The 19955-nt window shown below is 36.4% G+C and overlaps 1 protein-coding gene across 2 annotated transcripts in view; it reads right to left on the minus strand.

Annotated features, from left to right (window-relative positions):
* AFG1L (AFG1 like ATPase) overlaps positions 1 to 19955 on the minus strand; it is a 72445-nt gene that overhangs the window by 36015 nt on the left and 16475 nt on the right. For both annotated transcript variants that reach the window (XM_055713772.1, XM_055713771.1), the window contains exons 3-7: positions 18811 to 18862; positions 18053 to 18154; positions 16518 to 16648; positions 11110 to 11209; positions 8116 to 8174 (exon numbers count right to left, since the gene is read on the minus strand). In XM_055713772.1, coding sequence (XP_055569747.1) covers positions 8116 to 8174; positions 11110 to 11209; positions 16518 to 16648; positions 18053 to 18154; positions 18811 to 18862 — 444 coding nt within the window. The remainder of the gene's footprint in view (positions 1 to 8115; positions 8175 to 11109; positions 11210 to 16517; positions 16649 to 18052; positions 18155 to 18810; positions 18863 to 19955) is intronic.

Here is a 19955-nt window from a genome sequence, read left to right on the forward strand (position 1 = left end):
TCTTAAAATGTACTGTTCTGTGAATAGTATTTCAAAGAGTCAGACAAAAGTGAAAAGAATTCAGGAGGTACAGATGTGGCTGTGCTGGGTAGGAGACAAGTAGCTTCTCCTTTTTCCAGTCAGGGAGCAGAAGAATGGCAGAGTAAACTTCCATGCAGTAAGAGTTACACTGAACAGCTCTCCGCATTTCACATCACTTAGGAAAAAAATCTTCCTTGCAGAATAAGTATAAATATATTAAAAAATAAACCCAAACCCCAAAACAAAAGGAACAATCCACAAACCCCTGTATAACATTCAGTTTTGCTAAAGAACCAACAATTACTGTAATTTTCAATCTCCTAATAAACCAGCTCTGGTGTTCCATGAAAAATAAATGCCAAGAATTCACTCCGAATTTATAACATGATGCTTCATAAGTGAAGGGTCAAATTCACTCCAAATACATGTACTTCATTGGAATTATACCCTGGATGAAGTTATTTGCCTAGATTTCTTTTTTGCTGTTCTTTTTCTTTTTAACATTTGATTTGTATTTCTTTCCCCAGTATTAGCCTTTGCTCCTGCCAGAACTGTTGGCAGGCAGGGGAAAAAAAAAAGGAAAGAAAAAAAAAAAGTAGTATTGATTTACGAAACTGGATTTCCCAGAATAAAAAAAAAAATGCGATTAAGTTCTAAACAAAGGCTAAAGATGGCTTACGCTTTGCTCTGATGAGGTCCACTACCTCATTACCAACAACTGAAAACTTCTGATGCATTTTGTTTCAAGGGAATCCAAAAGTCCTTGCTGTAAAGCAGGCTGGGGGGTGCAGGGTCCATTCACTCTTTCTGTATCACAACCATTATGTAAGAAGTATAAAACACTGCCTTTATGCTGCCAAACCACAATGACTCTTCTTACATCAAAGCGTTTTCACCACTAGGGGTTTTTTTTCTCCGAAATTTATTCAAGCCAAGGGCAGGGAGACAACAATTCATACACGCTAATTACACCTAATTATCTATTCCTTTTTTTTTTTTCTTCTTTCCACCAGCTTCAGCCAGTGTTATTTGCTATCTGGGTTTCTCACAACCTCCCCTTGCCCTGTCCATCCAACTCAACAGTAAAGTCTTTGAAGAAAACAGTTGTGGCTTCTTAGAATTTTAACAATATAAGGTTCAACTCAAATTAAATTATTCTATTATTAGTTTTGACACATTTATGTGTTAAATATGAAGGCCTTTTGGTTAATTTGGCAAATTCCTCACATCTCTTCATGGCTAGAATTGCTGGTAACACCCTCTCTTGTAGGAGCTTCTCCTCATGCTTTCTTTTCATGATCTAAATGAAATGTTTATTGGATTAAAGTTCTTCTCTGCAGACCTCCACGGTGGCCTGTGACAAAGAGTTTAAAAGCTTTATTAATTGGCTTGGGCTTTGGGGGGGGGGGGGGGGGGGGGGGAGACAGGACCTCATTTCACATTACATCACAAGCAAATAAAACTGCCACGTGTAATTAGACTAATTTACCCCGATACAACAGGAATCAACTATTCCATATCTATGATATGCTTTGATTTACCCATTTTAACCAAGGAGTAAACAAGCCAAGCAAGATCTCAGGAAATCTTAACAATTAAAGGAAGTGAGAAGGCAGGGAGCCTGACACTGAGCTACAGTAGCAACTACTTTATCCTAAGATAAAGTTTAGATTTGCATCTAAATAAACCACCTAGGAGTTTATGTTTACACAAGTGTGTGTGTGCAAGATAGATGTAGAAAGTAAACAAATGGAACAGCTTAATACCTAACGAACCTGCTAATACAGTAGGTACATTATGAAATATTGGTAACAGTTAACTGCTCTGAACTACAGAATTCAAATAACCCTTGTGTTGAAATTTAAACTCACATACAGGCTTAGAAGGCTGAATGCAGAAAGGGCTGGTAACTTCCAATCTGACACCTTGCTTTCTATATACAAAATTTTTGTTAGTTGACAGTCTTACAAATTTGTCTAACTAAAATTACCCAGAAACTATACTGATGTTCAGCACAAAAATACTTGCAATCATGCTATATTTTCTATTTTTAATGTTTTCTGTGTTTAATTAGGTACACTTCACAAAAGATGAGTACTTCTATTACTTGCAGAGAGACAGAGCATGAACAAATGCTCCTTCTACTTAGGAGTTTGCTTGGTTACATACTAAGAAGGGAAACAAAAGGCCCAACATCTTCAGTAATGAAAAAGTCAATTGATAGGCAAAGCCATCACAATATCAAAGGCCTAATCCCTGCAATTCTGACTCAGGTGACAGTTCACAGGGGTCAGAGTGGCTGACACTGACCTCAAAAGCAGGTTTTAACTATTCAACATACTGAAAGCTGCTGGGCTATCACACCATTAGACTGGAACAAACTGACAAATCAATTTCATCAAGGAGATGACTTTTTTTTGGCAGGGGGGGAAAGCAGCAGATCTGCCAATCAACAAATCCCTGCATTTCTCACACAGGTGGTTGGACAAAAGCTGAGTGCACCATCAAAGACATTTTATATCTACCAATGCCTTTGTACAAAACTAACTCCCACAATTTCCTTTACAGACAGCTCTAAATGTTTTAAACAAGTATTTTTCACATATTCGAACTACAGCTACTGAAAAATGAGAATACGTCTAAATTTTTCCATGTCTTTCTTTGTAAGAAAGCATGTATTTTAACAAAAATCAGAGTAGGCAACAACGTCAATAAATAATTATTAACCAATTCCAAGAAACACAATGAACAATACAGCGTACAATAATACATTGCTTTCTATTTAAGAGGAGTGTACAATGCTTACTGTTAAAAGTAATTTTAATTAAATAGTTTTAAAATAAGTAATTATTTGGTCCCTAATAGCAGAAGGAAAAAAAAAAAAAGATTCACTATAGGAAGCTTACAGCAATTTCCTGTCCTACTGGAAAAAAAGTTTCTGGTTGATTCTTTCTCTTTAGTTAAAACAAAAAACAGGTAGCCAAAGCCAAGCATTGTATTTTAAAACTGTACCTTTTAAAGGTATATTCAGGCTATGAAAGGCCCTAAAACTTCCTGACCTAGTGCAGTGCAGGTCTACTGCATGAAGAAAACCTGACAAAATGCAGAATTTTCATATTTGGTATTTCAACTCTGCTTGACATTTTAAAACTTCATGCAATGGTTCCAGGAAACCTTTGGAAGCTCCAGAACTGCTCATTTACATCAGAGACCCCACATAACAAACTATTTGAGGAGCTTTCCTTCCTGATTGTCCAGAGAATGAAGCATTCAACTAGTCACTGAATTAGAATTCGGACTCCAGAAGAGTCAAGGGCTGATATAAATGTATTCATTAAATGTCTGCAAAAATTAAAATTAATATTAAAAAATAAAAATTAAGAAGAAAAAAAAGGCTGCTAAACCAGTAAATTAAAATGTGCTCTCTCTCTTTTTGAAGAGTTTCACTTCAGATCTTACATCAGGTTGTTAAAGATAAGTGGGATGGGCAGAAGTGTTGATCTGCTGAGGGCAGGAAGGCTCTGCAGAGGGAGCTGGGCCCGCTGGACCGATGGGCCCAGGCCAGTTGCATGAGGTTCAACCAGGCTCAGTGCCGGGTCCTGCCCTTGGGTCACACCAGCCCCACGCAGCGCTACAGGCTGGGGGAAGGGTGGTTGGAAAGGGCCTGGGGGTGCTGGTCAGCAGCCAGCTGAACGTGAGCCAGCAGTGTGCCCAGGTGGCCAAGGAGGCCACCAGCATCCCGGCTTGTATCTGAGATAGCGTGGCCAGCAGGACTGGGGCAGTGACTGTCCCCCTGTACTGGGCACTGGTGAGGCTGCACCTCGAATCCTGTGTTCAGTTTTGGGCCCCTCCCTGCAAGAGGGACGTGGAGGTGCTGGAGCGTGTCCAGAGACGGGCAACGGGGCTGGGGAAGGGTCTAGAGAGAAAGTCTTATGGAGGAGCAGCTGAGGGAACTGGGGTTGTTTAGCCGGGAGAAAAGGAGGCTCAGGGGGATCTTAGCACTCTATACAACTGCCTGAAAGGAGGCTGTAGTGAGCTGGGTGTAGGTCTCTTCTCCCATGCAACAAGCGACAGGAGAAGAGGAAACAGCCTCAAGCTGCACCAGGGGAGGTTTAGATTGGATATTAGGAAAAATTTCTTCACTGAAAGGGTTGTTGAGCATTGGAACAGGCTGCCCAGGGAAGCTGCTGAGTCACCATCCCTGGAGGTATTTAAATGACATGTATATGTGGTGCTTAGCGACATGGTTTCATGGTGGATTTGGCAGCGCTAGGTTAACAGTTGGCCTCAATGATGTTAAAGGTCTTTTGCAACCTAGTCGATTCTATGATTCTAAGATACATAGCTTTACTTGTAAACCAATTTTTTAAAATGTTTAGAATTTTTTTGTATTTCTTATTGGTTTAGACTAACAATTTTTAGAGTATTTCTGATCTAAACAGTTAAACAAATTAACTGTGAGCAATTAATGTTTTTCTTTTCAAGAACTGCCTTTGTAATAATAATAATAAAAAAATCACTTAGGAGTTCCATGCACTTTAAAATTCTCGGTAAGAGATGCTGCAAGATTAAAAGCTCAATCAGAAGGGACTGAATCTAATTGCAATTATAGAATTAGAAGACCTTCCTTCCTAACACTTCTTATCTCTGTAAAGCTCTGTCTGTGTAAAATTTCACAGACTGAGAAGCACTCTTATCTGCGGCAGAAACTAAGCCCTTCCATAAAGAATATTGTCCTGCAAATAATTTTAGCCAAAATAATGAAGTGAGCAACTGAGAGGTTTTCCTTGTTTATGAAAACTACCCCTTTAAGTTACAGGATTAAAGAATCACTGAAAAATTAGATCTCAAAAGATCAGAACACCGGGAATTGGGCAGGGGACACACACAGGGCAGGAAAAGCTGCCAATAAGTCTTACTGCTGCTCAACTACACAGACCTGGAGCTTTTACATGGCCACCAGCTGTAGGACATGGAGCTTTTATGTGGCCCTAAAAGTGGAACTTACCAATCGCACCTCCCACTGCAGACATTCAGCAATCACTTGTCCTCAGTAATCTACCACCTAGAAAGACAATATGGACAAACTTCACAAGATAACTGTATCTTTCCTAGAGCACTGTTGCACCTTTTTGCTTATTCCACATAAACTGGTTTGTAGTTCTCTTTATAAGAAATAGGAACCCAAATACAGATACTGTAATTATATAGTCTGAAGAACATAAAAACAACAAAATCAAGGATGAACATGGATAACTCTAGATCTAGGAAAGAAACTATTTCTTTTGATCATCTGAAGACATGGAAGGATTTTTGTGTAACAGTTATCAGGGTATCTAGGAGCTATGTGTTCCATTTATGAAGAATGGAAACAGCCTGAAATCCATTTCAAGCGAAGCACCTTTCCACAGAAATGTACTGTCAATACTTTCTAGTCATTCCACCTTCCCAAGAACATTTAAAAGAATTTGAAGCTCCTGTGCTGAACTACTTTTAGTGCTAAAGCCTTATTTTATGATTTATGATCATAAAATTAATTTCTGAAACAAATAAATGAAACCAACCCAACTTCACTAAACACCACACAAAAGCCCTGCAGGAGGCTCTGAGCCCAGAGGAAACTAAGACAGTTGTCAAAGCCACTGCCAAGGAACAGGTTAGATGAAACTGACACTACCACAGACACACATGGCTTGGAGTGAGGTAAAGCAGAAAAGACAGCAAATCAAATATTTGCAAGCATCCAATGTACTATTTTTCCTTTATATTTCCACTCAAACTCCTGGAAGATATCATCTTTACATTTCATAAAGTCACGCATTGAATTATAAACAGCCAAGGCAGAAGCTACTCCACCCGTTAACACCAATGCCATGATACAGATTATACATGAATTGGTGAAGCCTAAATCTGCATTTCTCAAACCACCATAGCCAGAGTATCAACCCAGTTCTATCCACGCCTTTGTAATCTAAGGACCACTTGTTAAAATCTTACTTTAAAATACATTCCAGTGTGGGTTCTTAATGCCTACTTCTGATGTGTTGAATTCAAAATGTAGATTTGGAAATTTTTAAATTATTATTTTTAATACCTTGCCATTACCATTGTATTTTCCAACTAAGGTCAGAGAAGCATTTTTTTATAAGCTTCCTCTGACCCACCTTTCAGGCATTATGTTTTGGGGAAAGAATCATGTTATATTGGTAATATTTATTAAAGTGACATTAAAGACAGAAATATTAGAGCAGTGTTAAAACACGAAGATGTAGGGAAAAAACGATGACACGTAATCCAGAATTTTAGAAAGGCCTTTCTGAATAGAGTGTTTGTTGAGCGAAACCTTTTTTCTCCCTTCATTCATTATTATGGTAATGTTGTTCTACCTCTAGTCTGGGCTGTGCTACTTGTTTCTTTTCACACTACTCCACCGTCTGTCACAGCTCTAAAGCAATCTACCTTTAGGTTTTCTCTCGGCATTCTATCCACAAGGTTCCTTCTGAAAATTCAGATTATTTTCCCAGTCTTGATGAGGCATTCCATATGCATAGGCTACATTTCACTTTTTTTCTTCAGTTAGTCAAAAAGAGAAAGACGGGAACTACAAACAGGCACACGTTATACATATTCTTTAAGTCTGATCATCGGTGAAATGGAAGAGCCCTATATCTATCAAGGAAGAAAACTGAGTCAACTAGGAAAGATACATAGAAAAGAAAGGTCTGCCACTGTTTATGTATTACAGAAAACAAATACATACGAAACTACTACTGCTCTTGAAAGTGCTCTATGATCAGGACCCTATCCTGTATCCAATGCAGTCAGCTGCAGAATAAACCCTCTTCAAGAACCTGAAGCGGAAGTGTTTTTTCATCTATTTTCATGTTTCTTATTTTTCTAAAGCCATCCAGGTAAGAGCTGCTTTTACTAATAACCTCCCTGACTTTATATATAGGAGTGCCACATTCATGTCAATGGCATATTAACTTTGAAACATGGTAATTGCTCAGATGTCAACATTAGATGGGAATTTCAAAGGTGCTTAGGGAATTAAGCAATCTCATGATTCCAAAATGCCCCACTGAAAACCCAAGGCACTGTCAAATGCTTTACTGCTGACCACTTTAACGGAAACATCCAACCAATGTATCTATTCAGCAATTCCAAGTTTCTTCCCACTAAGCCAAACCTACCCTAAACCCTACCTTACCTTTCTTTTATCTGAGGTATTGATAGAGTTAACATTATTTATATATTCATGCTAGCAAGATTTTTGTGAGGTAGGTAAGTGCTGCTATTTCCATTTTATGTGTCATGTCAATCCAGGCAGAGCAGGACACAGGACCTGTATGCTAGCCCTCAACAATGTAACAACACAATCATAGCTTGTGAATGAAAAATATCTCTACTTGCCCAGAACTTAAAAGTGTGAGTTCAGCATATGTTCTTTTTAATAGCAAAATAAGCACTGATTATATTATTCAAATCAAGAAGGGATGCTCCATTTTTTAACCTAACCTAAACAAAACAATTAAAGTTCACAGCCTGCTACTTCACCACATTACAACATGCAGACTCCAGGAAGTTTGCTTCAGAACTGCTGATTTTTGAACACTACATGACGCCTCACAAACACTCGGTCAGAAAACCATTTACACACAAAAAAGACTCAGAAACAAGGTAACCGAGGGGTACATAGTAAACACAATTTCCTTACACCAAAGAACACCACATTTTTTTTCAGTATAATAAATGTAATAACCCCACAAGTCCACCACAGTACACTGTTAGAGGAATAATATGTTACACCATGTATATACACAACAGTGAGAAAGTCTTACCCAAACAAACAAATTCTGCTACCTTAGTCAAAAAGGTAACTTTTTGTCATACTAAAAATGTCCAGCTTTCAAGACACATTAATTCTAGAGAGAAAGAGTTCCTTTTTGTCTTACCTTCAATTATTTTTGCTCCAAACAGTTAAAACATACACATCTCATTTGGAAACTAGTATCAAAGCAATCCTGTACAGATCTCTAATTTATTAATACAGCAGGTGAAATTGAAAAGCATTTAACAAGTGACTCTCCTTACCTTCAGCACAGCAATGAATGGTACAAAATTAGCTCTCTGAAGACCATTTTTATAGAGATCTGAAAGAAAGGAAATCAGTACCATTTTTCTACTTAGTCTTAATAACAATGTCAGCTTGTCTTTTAGTCTAGCAAATAAAACTTGGTGTTGCTAGAGAGAGGAGGAACAAAAGGCAGAAAAGAAGATATGAAACTGATTTCTCTTCTTTTGCTGTATGAAAATTCAATACATTTTTAAGGAAGAAAGGAATATCCTGAGAAAGTGTGAAAAAGGCATATGCCTTTTCATTAGGGCATATATATGCCCTAATGACATATAACTGATTTTAGAAGAAGTAAGATCAGCGTCTGTTTTAAAGTAAGGATCTAGAAAAGGATTTGTAATGCTGGGTATACATCGGTACAATTATAAGGCCAAAACCACACATCTGCTACGTGCCAAGTATTTGGCAGAGTGCAAAACCCAACGTAAAATGAAAATACACTATTTGAGTTTATTGAAGTTAGTATTACTCTCATTCTGTGTACTATGGTACACTATCTTCTAGCAATTCTACCAGGTACACTCCCTTTTCCAAAGCAAGGAAAAGGGTCATCCCTAAGGCCAAAAAAAAAAAAAAAAAAAATTAATATATAAACTTATGCAAAGTTGCTAAAAATACAACTGAATTAAAAAAACAATAGGATGTTATGTACAAAACACAGATCTGCACTCAAAGAAAATACAAATCAGTAAAAACAAACTGCAAAGCAGCATTTTATACCTTATTCATCTTTATATTTTACCAGCATAAACTTCTCTTCTCTGGAAACTATCCCACTGCCCAACATATTTGTAACAGAATGACTTGTTCTTTGAAAACATTATCACTGAAACTGTATGATGGGCTGATCTGTTTCGTTAATATTAGGATGCCTTATAAAAAGGCAGTACAGCACCTACGCCTGACAGAAGAAATAAGTAAGAGAATACAGACACCTGCTGGAGATGTCACCAATATTTCCCACAAAGACCGTGCCAGGTTATTAATATCACCTATATTCCCCTCAGTGCTTAAAGGCTACAACTAGGCTAAAGCATTTATGCTCTACCAACACCTCATAGTGGACAGAAGATACCAGATGCATGAGAAACCAACAGGACACCTATAAAATGGTTTTCACAAAATTACATATATACACAGAAACATTTAGGGAAATTACCAGTGAAGGTGATTCCACACTCTAATTACTAGCAAAATTGTACCAAGCCATGTATCATTCTCATTCGTAACTTTTTAACTCATAATAGCAACACATTAGTTACAACAGCCATCAACTGCATATTTACTCGCAAAAATCAGTGAACACATAACAATACTATAAGACAGCTACTTCTGTTAGCCCTCCTAGTTAGTAAGGCTGTAAGTTTTGTATTATGTCTGCATTTGTGAGGATGAGAAAAATAAAAAGTAATTTTGGTGGAGAAATGGAAGTCAGGATTCTTCAAACACTGCACCTCCATATTTCCCCACATTAACTGGGGCAGTTTAACATGGTTAAGCATATCACTTAATGGGCAGCAGCTGGGCACATCTGCTCTCTAACCAAAAAGCCACTTTTCCCCTTTGCATCCACAGGAAACTAAACTCTCAATTCAATCTTAAACCTTGATGCAGCATACCACACTAACCCAACTCTCTTTCCTGCAGGAGCATTTCAGGCACACACCGTGAGCATGCAGGAGTAGTGAGAAGGGACAAAGAAACAGGCGCTGATCAACATCTGGACTGCAACACAGCTCAGTTTTGGAGACGCTGTACTTGGCATTCTCTGTTGGGTAGCTAGTACAAGTGGATGTCTTTTAGGTTGACACAGTGACTTAATATGTATGAAAAAACCCCATACAGCAATAATGGTCACAAATTGACATCTCAAATATGCAGGATACAATCCCCAAGTTATGATAAAAAAAATTATCCTGAACTTTAAAGAGTAATGCTTCAAAAATCACAAGGGTGGCTCCCAGCTGAGTAAGGTACCAGCATCCAGTTTATCTGTAGTTAACGCAGCTACAGCAGTTATGATTTCACCTTGTTTGCTCAAGCAAATGGGAAATTATTTCCTCCTCTAGTGAAAACATTTAAAACATCCTCTCTCTCTTTTTTTAAGATAAAGTGCATTGTAAATCTTTAGTGATTCTCTTTTACTCAATTAATTTGGGTAGAAAAAAACCCCTACTAGTTACAACTAATAGTGTAACCAGTATTTTTTGCAAAACTTTGAAATTAATCTATCTGAAGTGTCATTAAAGTTGCACAGAAATTATGCATTATGCTAACTGCTAATGTTACACTATAACAAACATTTCTCTCCCCTACAGAAAATTACAATTACTGCTTGGTTAAAACTCATACAGGTTTGGGGACTTTGTAGAAGGATCTCCCTAGCAAGTCATACTCTATCTAAAAATATTATTAGAAATGGAAACAACTCTCCATCGAAGTAATTCCTAACGAGTAACCTCCAACCAGGCTGTGAGAATGGTATTTTGATAAGGGTTCTCCTTCAAGGCGGTGGATCAAGTTTGAAAGTTTACAAGTTAGAAACTGAGAAGGAATGTACTCTCGATCTCCCCTCTTTTGCAGAATCTGATCTTCACCTATCCTGGAACACATCCAAAACAGAGGCACTATTTCACCCTTACTCAACACCCCGTCCCCAGATATCCTGTCACTGGTTTGGACAGAGCAGAGAAGATCAGAAAACACAGAAGGATTTGGAGGGAGGTGGGGGGAGGAACACCTTGAGTTTGGAAGAAGGGAGGAGCCAGACAGTGAAAAACCTTTCTTCCTTAAGAACACCAAAAAAACCAGGGGATGAATTGGAGTATCTCAGATTACTGAAGACTAGAGAGTTTATTAGCATTAAATACTGTATGATTTTAATATGATAATTTCGTAAGATACTGAGATTCACTGTATTTGGATAACACTAGTAGCATGTTTGTTTTTACCTTCTGGTGGCCTGTTAGATGTTGCCACAACGACAACCCCATTTTGGAACAGATTTTCAAAAAGCTGCTTCAGAATCATGGCATCAGCAATGTCAGTGACCTGTAGAAGACAACGTATTTGTTTTATCTTGCTTTCAGCTTCTGCTGCAATAGATCTGCAAGTGGCTTTGTAGCTAGGAAAAATGCTTGTTAGTGAAAGCCATGGAGAAAGATTCTAATTATTCCTTGGTAAGCAAAAAATAAAAGGGATAATTAATAAGCAGTGAATGTACCACAGTCTTTCACAACTTGCCCACTCTTTATTGTGGAACTCCACCATTTCTTTACCAATTGCTAAATGATTCCATGTTAACTTCTATTATAAAACTACAGGTGGGAGACACAGAAAACAGACCTAAACATTTAAGAGGCCTAATGAATTAGAAACAACATGAAAAAAACAGAAGACAGAAAGAAAATACACACCGGCTGTTTTACATTTCTATTACCTTCGAGGCAAAGGTTTGCAGAGGTGAATTTAAACGGTCATGGGACTTCAGAAATAAAGACAAGTAGCCAACTATACATAATCAGCTGCTGTTGAAAATAGAATGATATGACATAGATACTATTGTGTGATTGTTGCAAAAAACAATTCAACAGATGGCCCATCACAAAAATAAGCAATTTCATTGTTCTTTTTAAGTGCCTTCTATTACTGTCCATGAATAATCAAAAGGCACGCAGTCACTTCCAGCACAGTCAGCCTCTTCTAACCTTCAGGCACAAAACACGAGTAAAAAATAAAAAATGTTTGGGAGAAGTGGTACTGGGAAAGGACTGAAAAAAAATAAGCCATAAAGTAAAATTTCTTTAAATATCCAAGTTTAGCTTAACAAACTTGCTTTACAGTACCAAGAAATAAAAGGAAACAGCAACCACTCTGTACAAATGAAAAAAATGCAATAAATTTTTCTGGAAAAAGCCCATTGTTACAACAGCAATTTGTATTTTACAGGACTTCACCAGCTGAGACCAACCATCTTTTAAGTAAACCATCTTTGTTACCGTTGCACTTGTTTCTCCTACATTCCCTTTTATTATTATATACACTTGTTGCATTTTGACTTACCAAAACCAACCCCCATTCTGAGGAAATAAAAAAGTGGTGGCATGCTGAGTTATACAAACAGACTGATAGACTACTGTGCTTTCACCAGTTTAGATGTTTATGTCACAATAGTAATACATCTACAGAAAGACTTTAACCGCTATAATTTTTGCTAGTCCACCACCACACCAACCCCCATCATTCCCCCATTTCTAAATGACCTTTCTCAGCAGCAAAAAACTTTCATTCTACACTACAGACAGTAAAAGACTTATTACATTTCTGACAGCTAGACTAGAAGCTGTAATATTCGTAAGGAGCCAAATGTAAACGCCAGTTTCCTTCTTCTAAAGATTTCTTCTAATCAGTTCTATGGAACACATTAACATGGATTTTTTATTTTCCTTTTTGAAAAACAAACTTTTACACAATCAGTAACACACCCCTCAGATCTGTACATCTCTAATCGCTAAGATCCAATGATCCAAAAAGCATGTAGTAATGCACTATTGTACTACATGTCTAATGTATCTGCTTATGCACACACCTATTAATAATTTATTTGTTCTGAATACTAAAAAACAAGAGACACAAGGGATCAGTATATACGTGCATTTTAGGGGTAATTGAATTTCTTGTATCAGAAAACCTAATAGCCAAGTTTTAGAAATGTATTATATAAATCATTCTGTTACAACTATTTTTGTTTAAAAACACTCTAAAGCATGCTACCTTCAGAAAACAGGGAGGGAAGGAACATTAATGCTTACATAAAAGAAAACAATTAATAACATTCTCTTATTAATTAAAGTGTTATTTGATGTGGAATTCTGAAGTTTTCAACTCTATTACAGAAAAAATAACTCTCAAAAGTTCTGCCAAAAAGCAAGAACCATTTTGAAAACTAGGATGTAAATATGTTCTTTTTATTTAATGCAGCTTGAGAAAGACAGAAAAAAATGTAAAGCAGGTAGAAGACAGTACTGAAGCATTGTCATTTCTCATGTTTTTTACTGTATCCAGCATTCATTTCAACAGGGAACAAAAGCAAAAGCTACAAATTACCAATAAGGAGAGCCTGCTAATGGAGAGAATGGAGAAATTTCATTAGCATTTAAGAGAAAAGATTTTTATGACCTAGTGCTGCTTTCCATTATGACTCACATTTTTTTTAAAAAAGGGAAAAAAGAAAAAAAACAAGAAAAAAAACACTAGACTAATAGTTAATTTACATGTGTAAGTGCCTGAGACTCAGTCAGCCACTGATTGGTACAGTTCCACATAATGAATGACAAACATAAGCATGTATTATCAGCAATTAGTATTAGCACAAAAATAAGAGTCTAATTTTTATTAGAGGCTTTTAATAGCATGCAGGTTAGTAAAAACTCCCTAAACTGTAGTTTGGTTTAAGTCCAAGTGGTACCGATGGTATATAAAGACTAACACTGTACGATCACTCAGCTTACCAAGACGTAGGGATTCCGTTTTCATTATCAATACTAACTAACATAGGTTACAGTCACACGCCAAAATTAGAGCTTCTAATTACCTGTGTGTAGTTATTTGATCACTAAACAGTAACTAGTCTCTTTTTATTGGCCTACCTCTGTGTTCTGAAACATCAAAATTATAATTACAAATGGCTTCATTCTAGGGGTTTTCTTCAAAATAAGGACAAATTTTTAGAATGGCTTAGGGCGTTCATGATTTTTTAAAAAATACTTCAATATTTCCTGTAAACTGTATGACAAATGTGAGTAAGAATTAGCAGTGCTTTAATAACCTGAGAGCCTGTGGCTCAGGCAAATGCTGAGAAAAACCTGCTTCAGAATGGACAAACTCAGAAAGCTTAGTGCCATCACTAAGGTCCTGGCTATTACATAGTATTTGCAAAACGAAACATTTAAGACAGTAATTTTTTTTAATACAATATTTTGGAACACACAAAATTACTTTTAAAAGTACCAACATCAGACAACTCTCCGCTTGTTTGACAGTTCTCTAGGCTTTGCAAGAATCACTTCAGAGTACTTCTGTCTTGCTTTAGCCCACTGTCAAAGAGGAATGTGCAACTTCAGCAATGCTTTTGTCTTTTGAAGTTCTGCATTTGGTTTCCTCTGAAATATGAGCATTAACAACACTTTTTGCTGTCCCTGTTACAATATCACTTGTCCATGTGTCTGCTCTTAAGATATATAAATAAATCGTTCCAGCTTATTCTCTTTTTTTCCAACAGGTATTTGAAAGCAACCTGAACTGTTCAAAGCAAATCTCAGTAGTTTTCTGATGTTTTCTCCACACATAATTATTTTGCCAAAGTATTAACTTGACTTTCCATCTGTCAAAACAGACCATAGCTTTGCCTGCAAATCAGAGCAGTGCATGTTCTGGGCCTTTGGCTCTTCCCAGCTTCATTTTAATCTAGCACTTCTTTAAATATGACTGAATCAGACTGAAGTGAAATCTAGCCATTATGTCCACCGGCAAAATGAGCTGCAAACATCCTGAATGAGACATGGCTCCTTATTATCAACGTTAATTGTGTCACTATGTGAGAGCTGCTCTTGCAATCACTACTTTATGACTGTTTAAGCAGGTTTCTTATCCCAAATTCAGCGCCTTCTGCAAAATTTCAGAAAGCTGGGACTACTCTTCAGTAGACAAAGCCTGTGTAGCATTCTATGCTACAGAAAAATCAATCAAGAAATCCAGCTGTTCAGAAATATGTGAATTTAGAACATCAGTACACACAGAACAAGTAGATTTTAAAAATTCACATAAGAATACAAAGTCTTAGATACACATTTTAAAGTATAGTTCTTCTATTACTTTACCAGCTGTGACCCACTGACAAAACCAGGCCATTTTTACAGCTGAAGAGACTGATGTACCTCCAGCAAGTCAGCAGGGGGAGCAGGCAATCAATTTGGAAACAAAAAATACCCCAGTCTCTCCCCTTAAAATGTGGAAACATGACAGACAGCCTGGAAACACAGAAACACCAGGAACCAGTGGGCATTTATACAAAAAAACAGGTATTTACACTAATACATGGTAGAGCAAAGATGCCTCTTTCTACCATTTGAGCACTTGATGTCATGACAGTTAACACTCCTTCCTGCCCTCTCCGAACCTTCCCATTTCTTCATAATGTAAATACAAACTGTCTCCGCATTTAGATTTTATACTGCAAATTTTGGAAGCCCAGCATTCATATTCACTAGATAAAGCACAATTTAAATGATCAAACAGAAGCAATTGTATGACCCTGGGCATTCTGAAACCATCGATCAAAGGACTACCCCTTGTTGAAAAATGCAAGAGTAACTTAAAACAACAATGCCTACTAATTTACAGCTATAAAAATCCCCTTCATGGGAGCTGATCATAAACCGGTTATTTTCTCAGGTGCACAGGCTTGTAAAATAATAGCCAGGAGATATAAATTGCTCTACCCATATCAGTAATGTATTTACTTTAAGAGCATAACAGATAATTTACAGTTAATAGATGATTCTTCTACTATTGGCGATTTGAGAACTAACACAGATCTGTGCTTATCTTGCTCTGCCTTTTCTCTCAGAATTAAAAAAACCTCAGCTATTTAAAGATGCCAAATACCTCTAGCCTCTCCTAACAATTTTTATAAAGCAATTTTACACTTAGATTTGTGACATGCCCTTAAAACAAAATTCACAAGCTGTATAAAACAAATAAAACAGCCAAGTTAGCTTGGGCAAAGATAATTTTATGAGTTTATTTTTCACTTCCACATTTAATTCAATAAAAGTTTCTTAAAATGTTAGTTACATTGATATAATCGGGCACTACCATGCCAAAGACTCAAATAACTCTAGGAAGGAATTTAGGTTGAATTTGACATGTTATTACACATCCTTCATCACACTGAGATGATTTTGTTGCATTATACAAACCACTGCAAAGACCAGGCATGCCAAGCAAGTGTCAAGTGGCTACTCTCCTGGGCACTGTACAGAGTCAGTATAGAACGATGGTCCCTGCTCTGAAGTACTCATGAGCCTCTTGGCCAAACACTAATAACCACTTGTATGACCAGTTACTAGACTGGTAAACGACAGCACTGTAAGGGGACTACTTACACCACCAACTTGCACCTTACCTCCTGCAAAAAAACCCAACCACACAACAAAACCCACCATCTTCAAAACTGTGAAATAACTTCTACAGTTCACTACTAGCCAGTGATTCAAATACTATATTCAATATCTGTACAAATACAAAGCAGTAACAAGTGTCATATTTTAAGCTCAAAAGTAATTTTATGACTTCTTACCTGAAATTCATCAAAACATAAGAGAGCAGCCTCTTCGCTTATTTCCTCTGCTACTGGTGCAATTGGGTCATAGGATTTGGCCATAAATCCTGCCTTTCTTTTTGGCAAGCTCTGCTTAAGGCGATGTATTCCTCAGTTGATAAAACAGAAAAGAACAAATATTTCTTATTTCTTTTTAAAAGACAAGGAAAATAAAATTATTTAGCTACTAAATAAAAGGTAACCTGGTTCAGTAAAAATAAAAAAGCTTCAAATTTAGTCCAATTTCAAGAGAGAAAAACAGTTTTCAACCACATCCAGGCAATTTATTAAAAACTCACAGATCCTGTGGTTTGTATTTTCTGGTTCAGAAACATGTAAAACAAAAATCAAAGAACTCTTGAATGCTATACTTTACCTTTTAAAACCTGATAGAAATTACAGTTTATCCAGCTCCAATTGATGACCTTAGTTTCAGTTTCACTTTGTAATTTGGCATTTTCTGTCTCAATCTTCTGAGTATGAAAAACCCTTATAGTGTTTACAAATCTATTGCACATCTCTATACACTGCATTCTCTAAAGGTTTATTTAGAATGCATTCAGTTAAAAGAACTCAGACATGGCAACACAGTTCTATTTTAATAGGTTAAAATGATGATACTGGCACAAAGTAGTATTACTACATCCATACTTTACTGTCTTATGGATTGTATTCCATATGCCTATAAACAAACCTTTGGAAAACAAAGATCCTGCAGTAAGAAGCTACCTTTGATAAGATTAAGCACAAATGACAAGAAATGGAAACAGAAAACCTCAACAGTGACCCAATGATGATAGGAAAGTGGGCACTAAAAGTGGCAAAGTTGTTTACACCAGTGAAAGCTTCCCCAGAAAAATGCAGCTGTCACAATACTTGTAAATTACAGCATTATTTAACCATTTCATAGTTGTTTAAGGTCAAAGAATTTAGAAACAGAACAAAATTTTTAAATATATAAAACAGTACCTCTCTCAAAGCAAAGTGCCTTATTCACCCTGTCAGAATGTTTTCTGAAACTTAGGATGAACTTCCTTCTATTATTTTTTCCTCTAAATTACTGATAGCATTACTAAGTTTGCAAACCAGAACAGTTCTCATTCTCCTTGGCGTTTACACCCGATCTAGTTATCACTTACTCAAAATGCAGGCTGCATTTAACCTTTACCATTTCAATTTTAGCAATTGCCACCTTCAGACTTGCATGAAAGCTAACTGGTAACTGGAAAACGTTTAGTTAAGGATTTAATCCTAAATATACACCCAAGTTTTCTATACAAGCAGGTATACAGAATCTCTGAGAAGAGATACTTGAGAAATAATATACAATTAATATCTACTCTGTATCCACTCTGGTATGACAGACAATGCTAAAATCCTTTAACTTATCTTTTTTTTTTTACTTTTCTCCTTGAATATTTACATATAGTTACACTAACATAAGAATGAGACAGACTTTTTTTACAGATACTATATTTCATAAAGTTCTTGTAAATACCTGTGTCTGCACTTACTCTGGTGTACATCTAACATGAAACCATGAAAATGGACTCTCTTTTTCCTTTCTACTTCCAAGTGAGAATAGAAGATGTCCATCACCATTGTCTTTCCTGTGCCTTCAAATAAAAAACAAACAAAAAAACCCCAGCCAAGAGGTAATTAATTTAAGAATAGTATGTACAGATTACAATAATGACTGTTCATTAGCTTTGAACTAATGAAACTATACTCTTCCACAGAACAAATACAAGACTAGACTGGTTGTGAAGAATAGTTATATTTTCTGTTCAAAATCTTGGAGCAACTGCACTTCTATTTTTCTGGTTTTAAATTTTGATCCATACAGAGATGGCTCAAAGGTTGCACAAAGAGCTCCCCATGTATCCACAGAACATCCTTGATATTTCCTTTTGACAAGTGAGTATGTTTTCATGCTGCATTGCTGCAATTAGAATATATAAATAAATTCTCTCTGTGGCCCCCTCAATTACTTCCCAAATTCTTAAATTGTATTCTTAGATATTAGTGAGTGGGTAACATTGGGGGGGGGGGGGGGGGGGAAGCTACACATGGTAATGTATTCCAATTCAACAGCTTTCAGAATTCAGAGGGTAATTGTATTAAGTAACATCATAACCAGGAAGAAAACTAATCCTGGAAAATCCATTACAGCAATAATGCTACATAAGCATAAAGCTTTTAGCCACTTCAGAATTTGAATAAACATACATTTAGAGAAAATTTCATTTGAACTGATGAAACTGAAACTTACCAACATCTCCATAGACATAAAGACCCTTTGGGGGTTTATTTTTTGCAAAGAGCTGCAAATCAAGAGAAAAAGAATAAATACAAATATAGGGTGAAATATGAGCAAGCACATTGTTGTGGTAAAGTAAAAAACTGACTACACTTAACCACCAAAGTAGCACTAGCTAGCAAAGTGTAACCTTGATTAAATCATTAGCTAAGAATTGCTAAGCAATCTTAATACTGTACTTGTGTAAATTCTATAAAAGAGGCCAAACATCTAGCATCATAGAGTCGTCTATGTTGGAAAAGACCTTTAAGATCACTGAGTCTAATCATTAGATAACAGCTATCAGAAGGCAACTGTGTCACTGTAGGTAGCTAGCACACATGCAGGGTTTGGGTTTTGGGGTATTTTTTAGATCATTGTGAAGAGAGCCCCATCCCCAGTCCTACAACACATGCCTTTTTACCAGAAAACATACAAAATGATTCAACACTTCCTAATCCATCATCATCAAAACAAATCCTTGTCCTCATTAAACCATTTGAACAAACATTCCTAGAAAAAGGATATAAAATTAAGCACTATTGTAGTGTTCATAGATACATGTACTACATACCTATTAAAGCAGCTTTGCTTAAGATATAAACCATTGGGATTTAGAAAAATCAGTATTGCAAAGCCAGTGAGCACTGTAGGACCCCGTTCTCTCCACTCTGAATCTAAAACGCAGAATCACCTCTGGTTTAAACATGATTAAAATCAATGGGGTCACAGTAAAAGTATGTATCTATATACTCATGAATGTGTGTGTATACACACATAAAATAGGTTACCTTCAAAGTATGCCTTCCATTAAACATAACTCACTTAAGAAAATTATTATCTTGAATTAATACTGCTTAAGAATTTTTAATCTCTCAATATTATTCAGGACATATATGTTATGAGACCTGATGGTTTATTCTATTTTATTCAAATAATGTATTTTTATGGAAAAACTTGCAACAACATCAAGACTTTCAATTCAAAACAGTCCTCCTCCTTCCAGTATTGTGCATAGCCACTTCCAAGTATAATCCTAAAAACAGTTTCTAAAAAACTAGAAATCTTAACAAAATTCTCATCAAATCCATGAAACTGAACGGACATCCACAAAAACA

Source organism: Falco cherrug, chromosome 6 (assembly GCF_023634085.1).
Source record: "Falco cherrug isolate bFalChe1 chromosome 6, bFalChe1.pri, whole genome shotgun sequence".
Lineage (NCBI taxonomy): Eukaryota > Metazoa > Chordata > Aves > Falconiformes > Falconidae > Falco > Falco cherrug.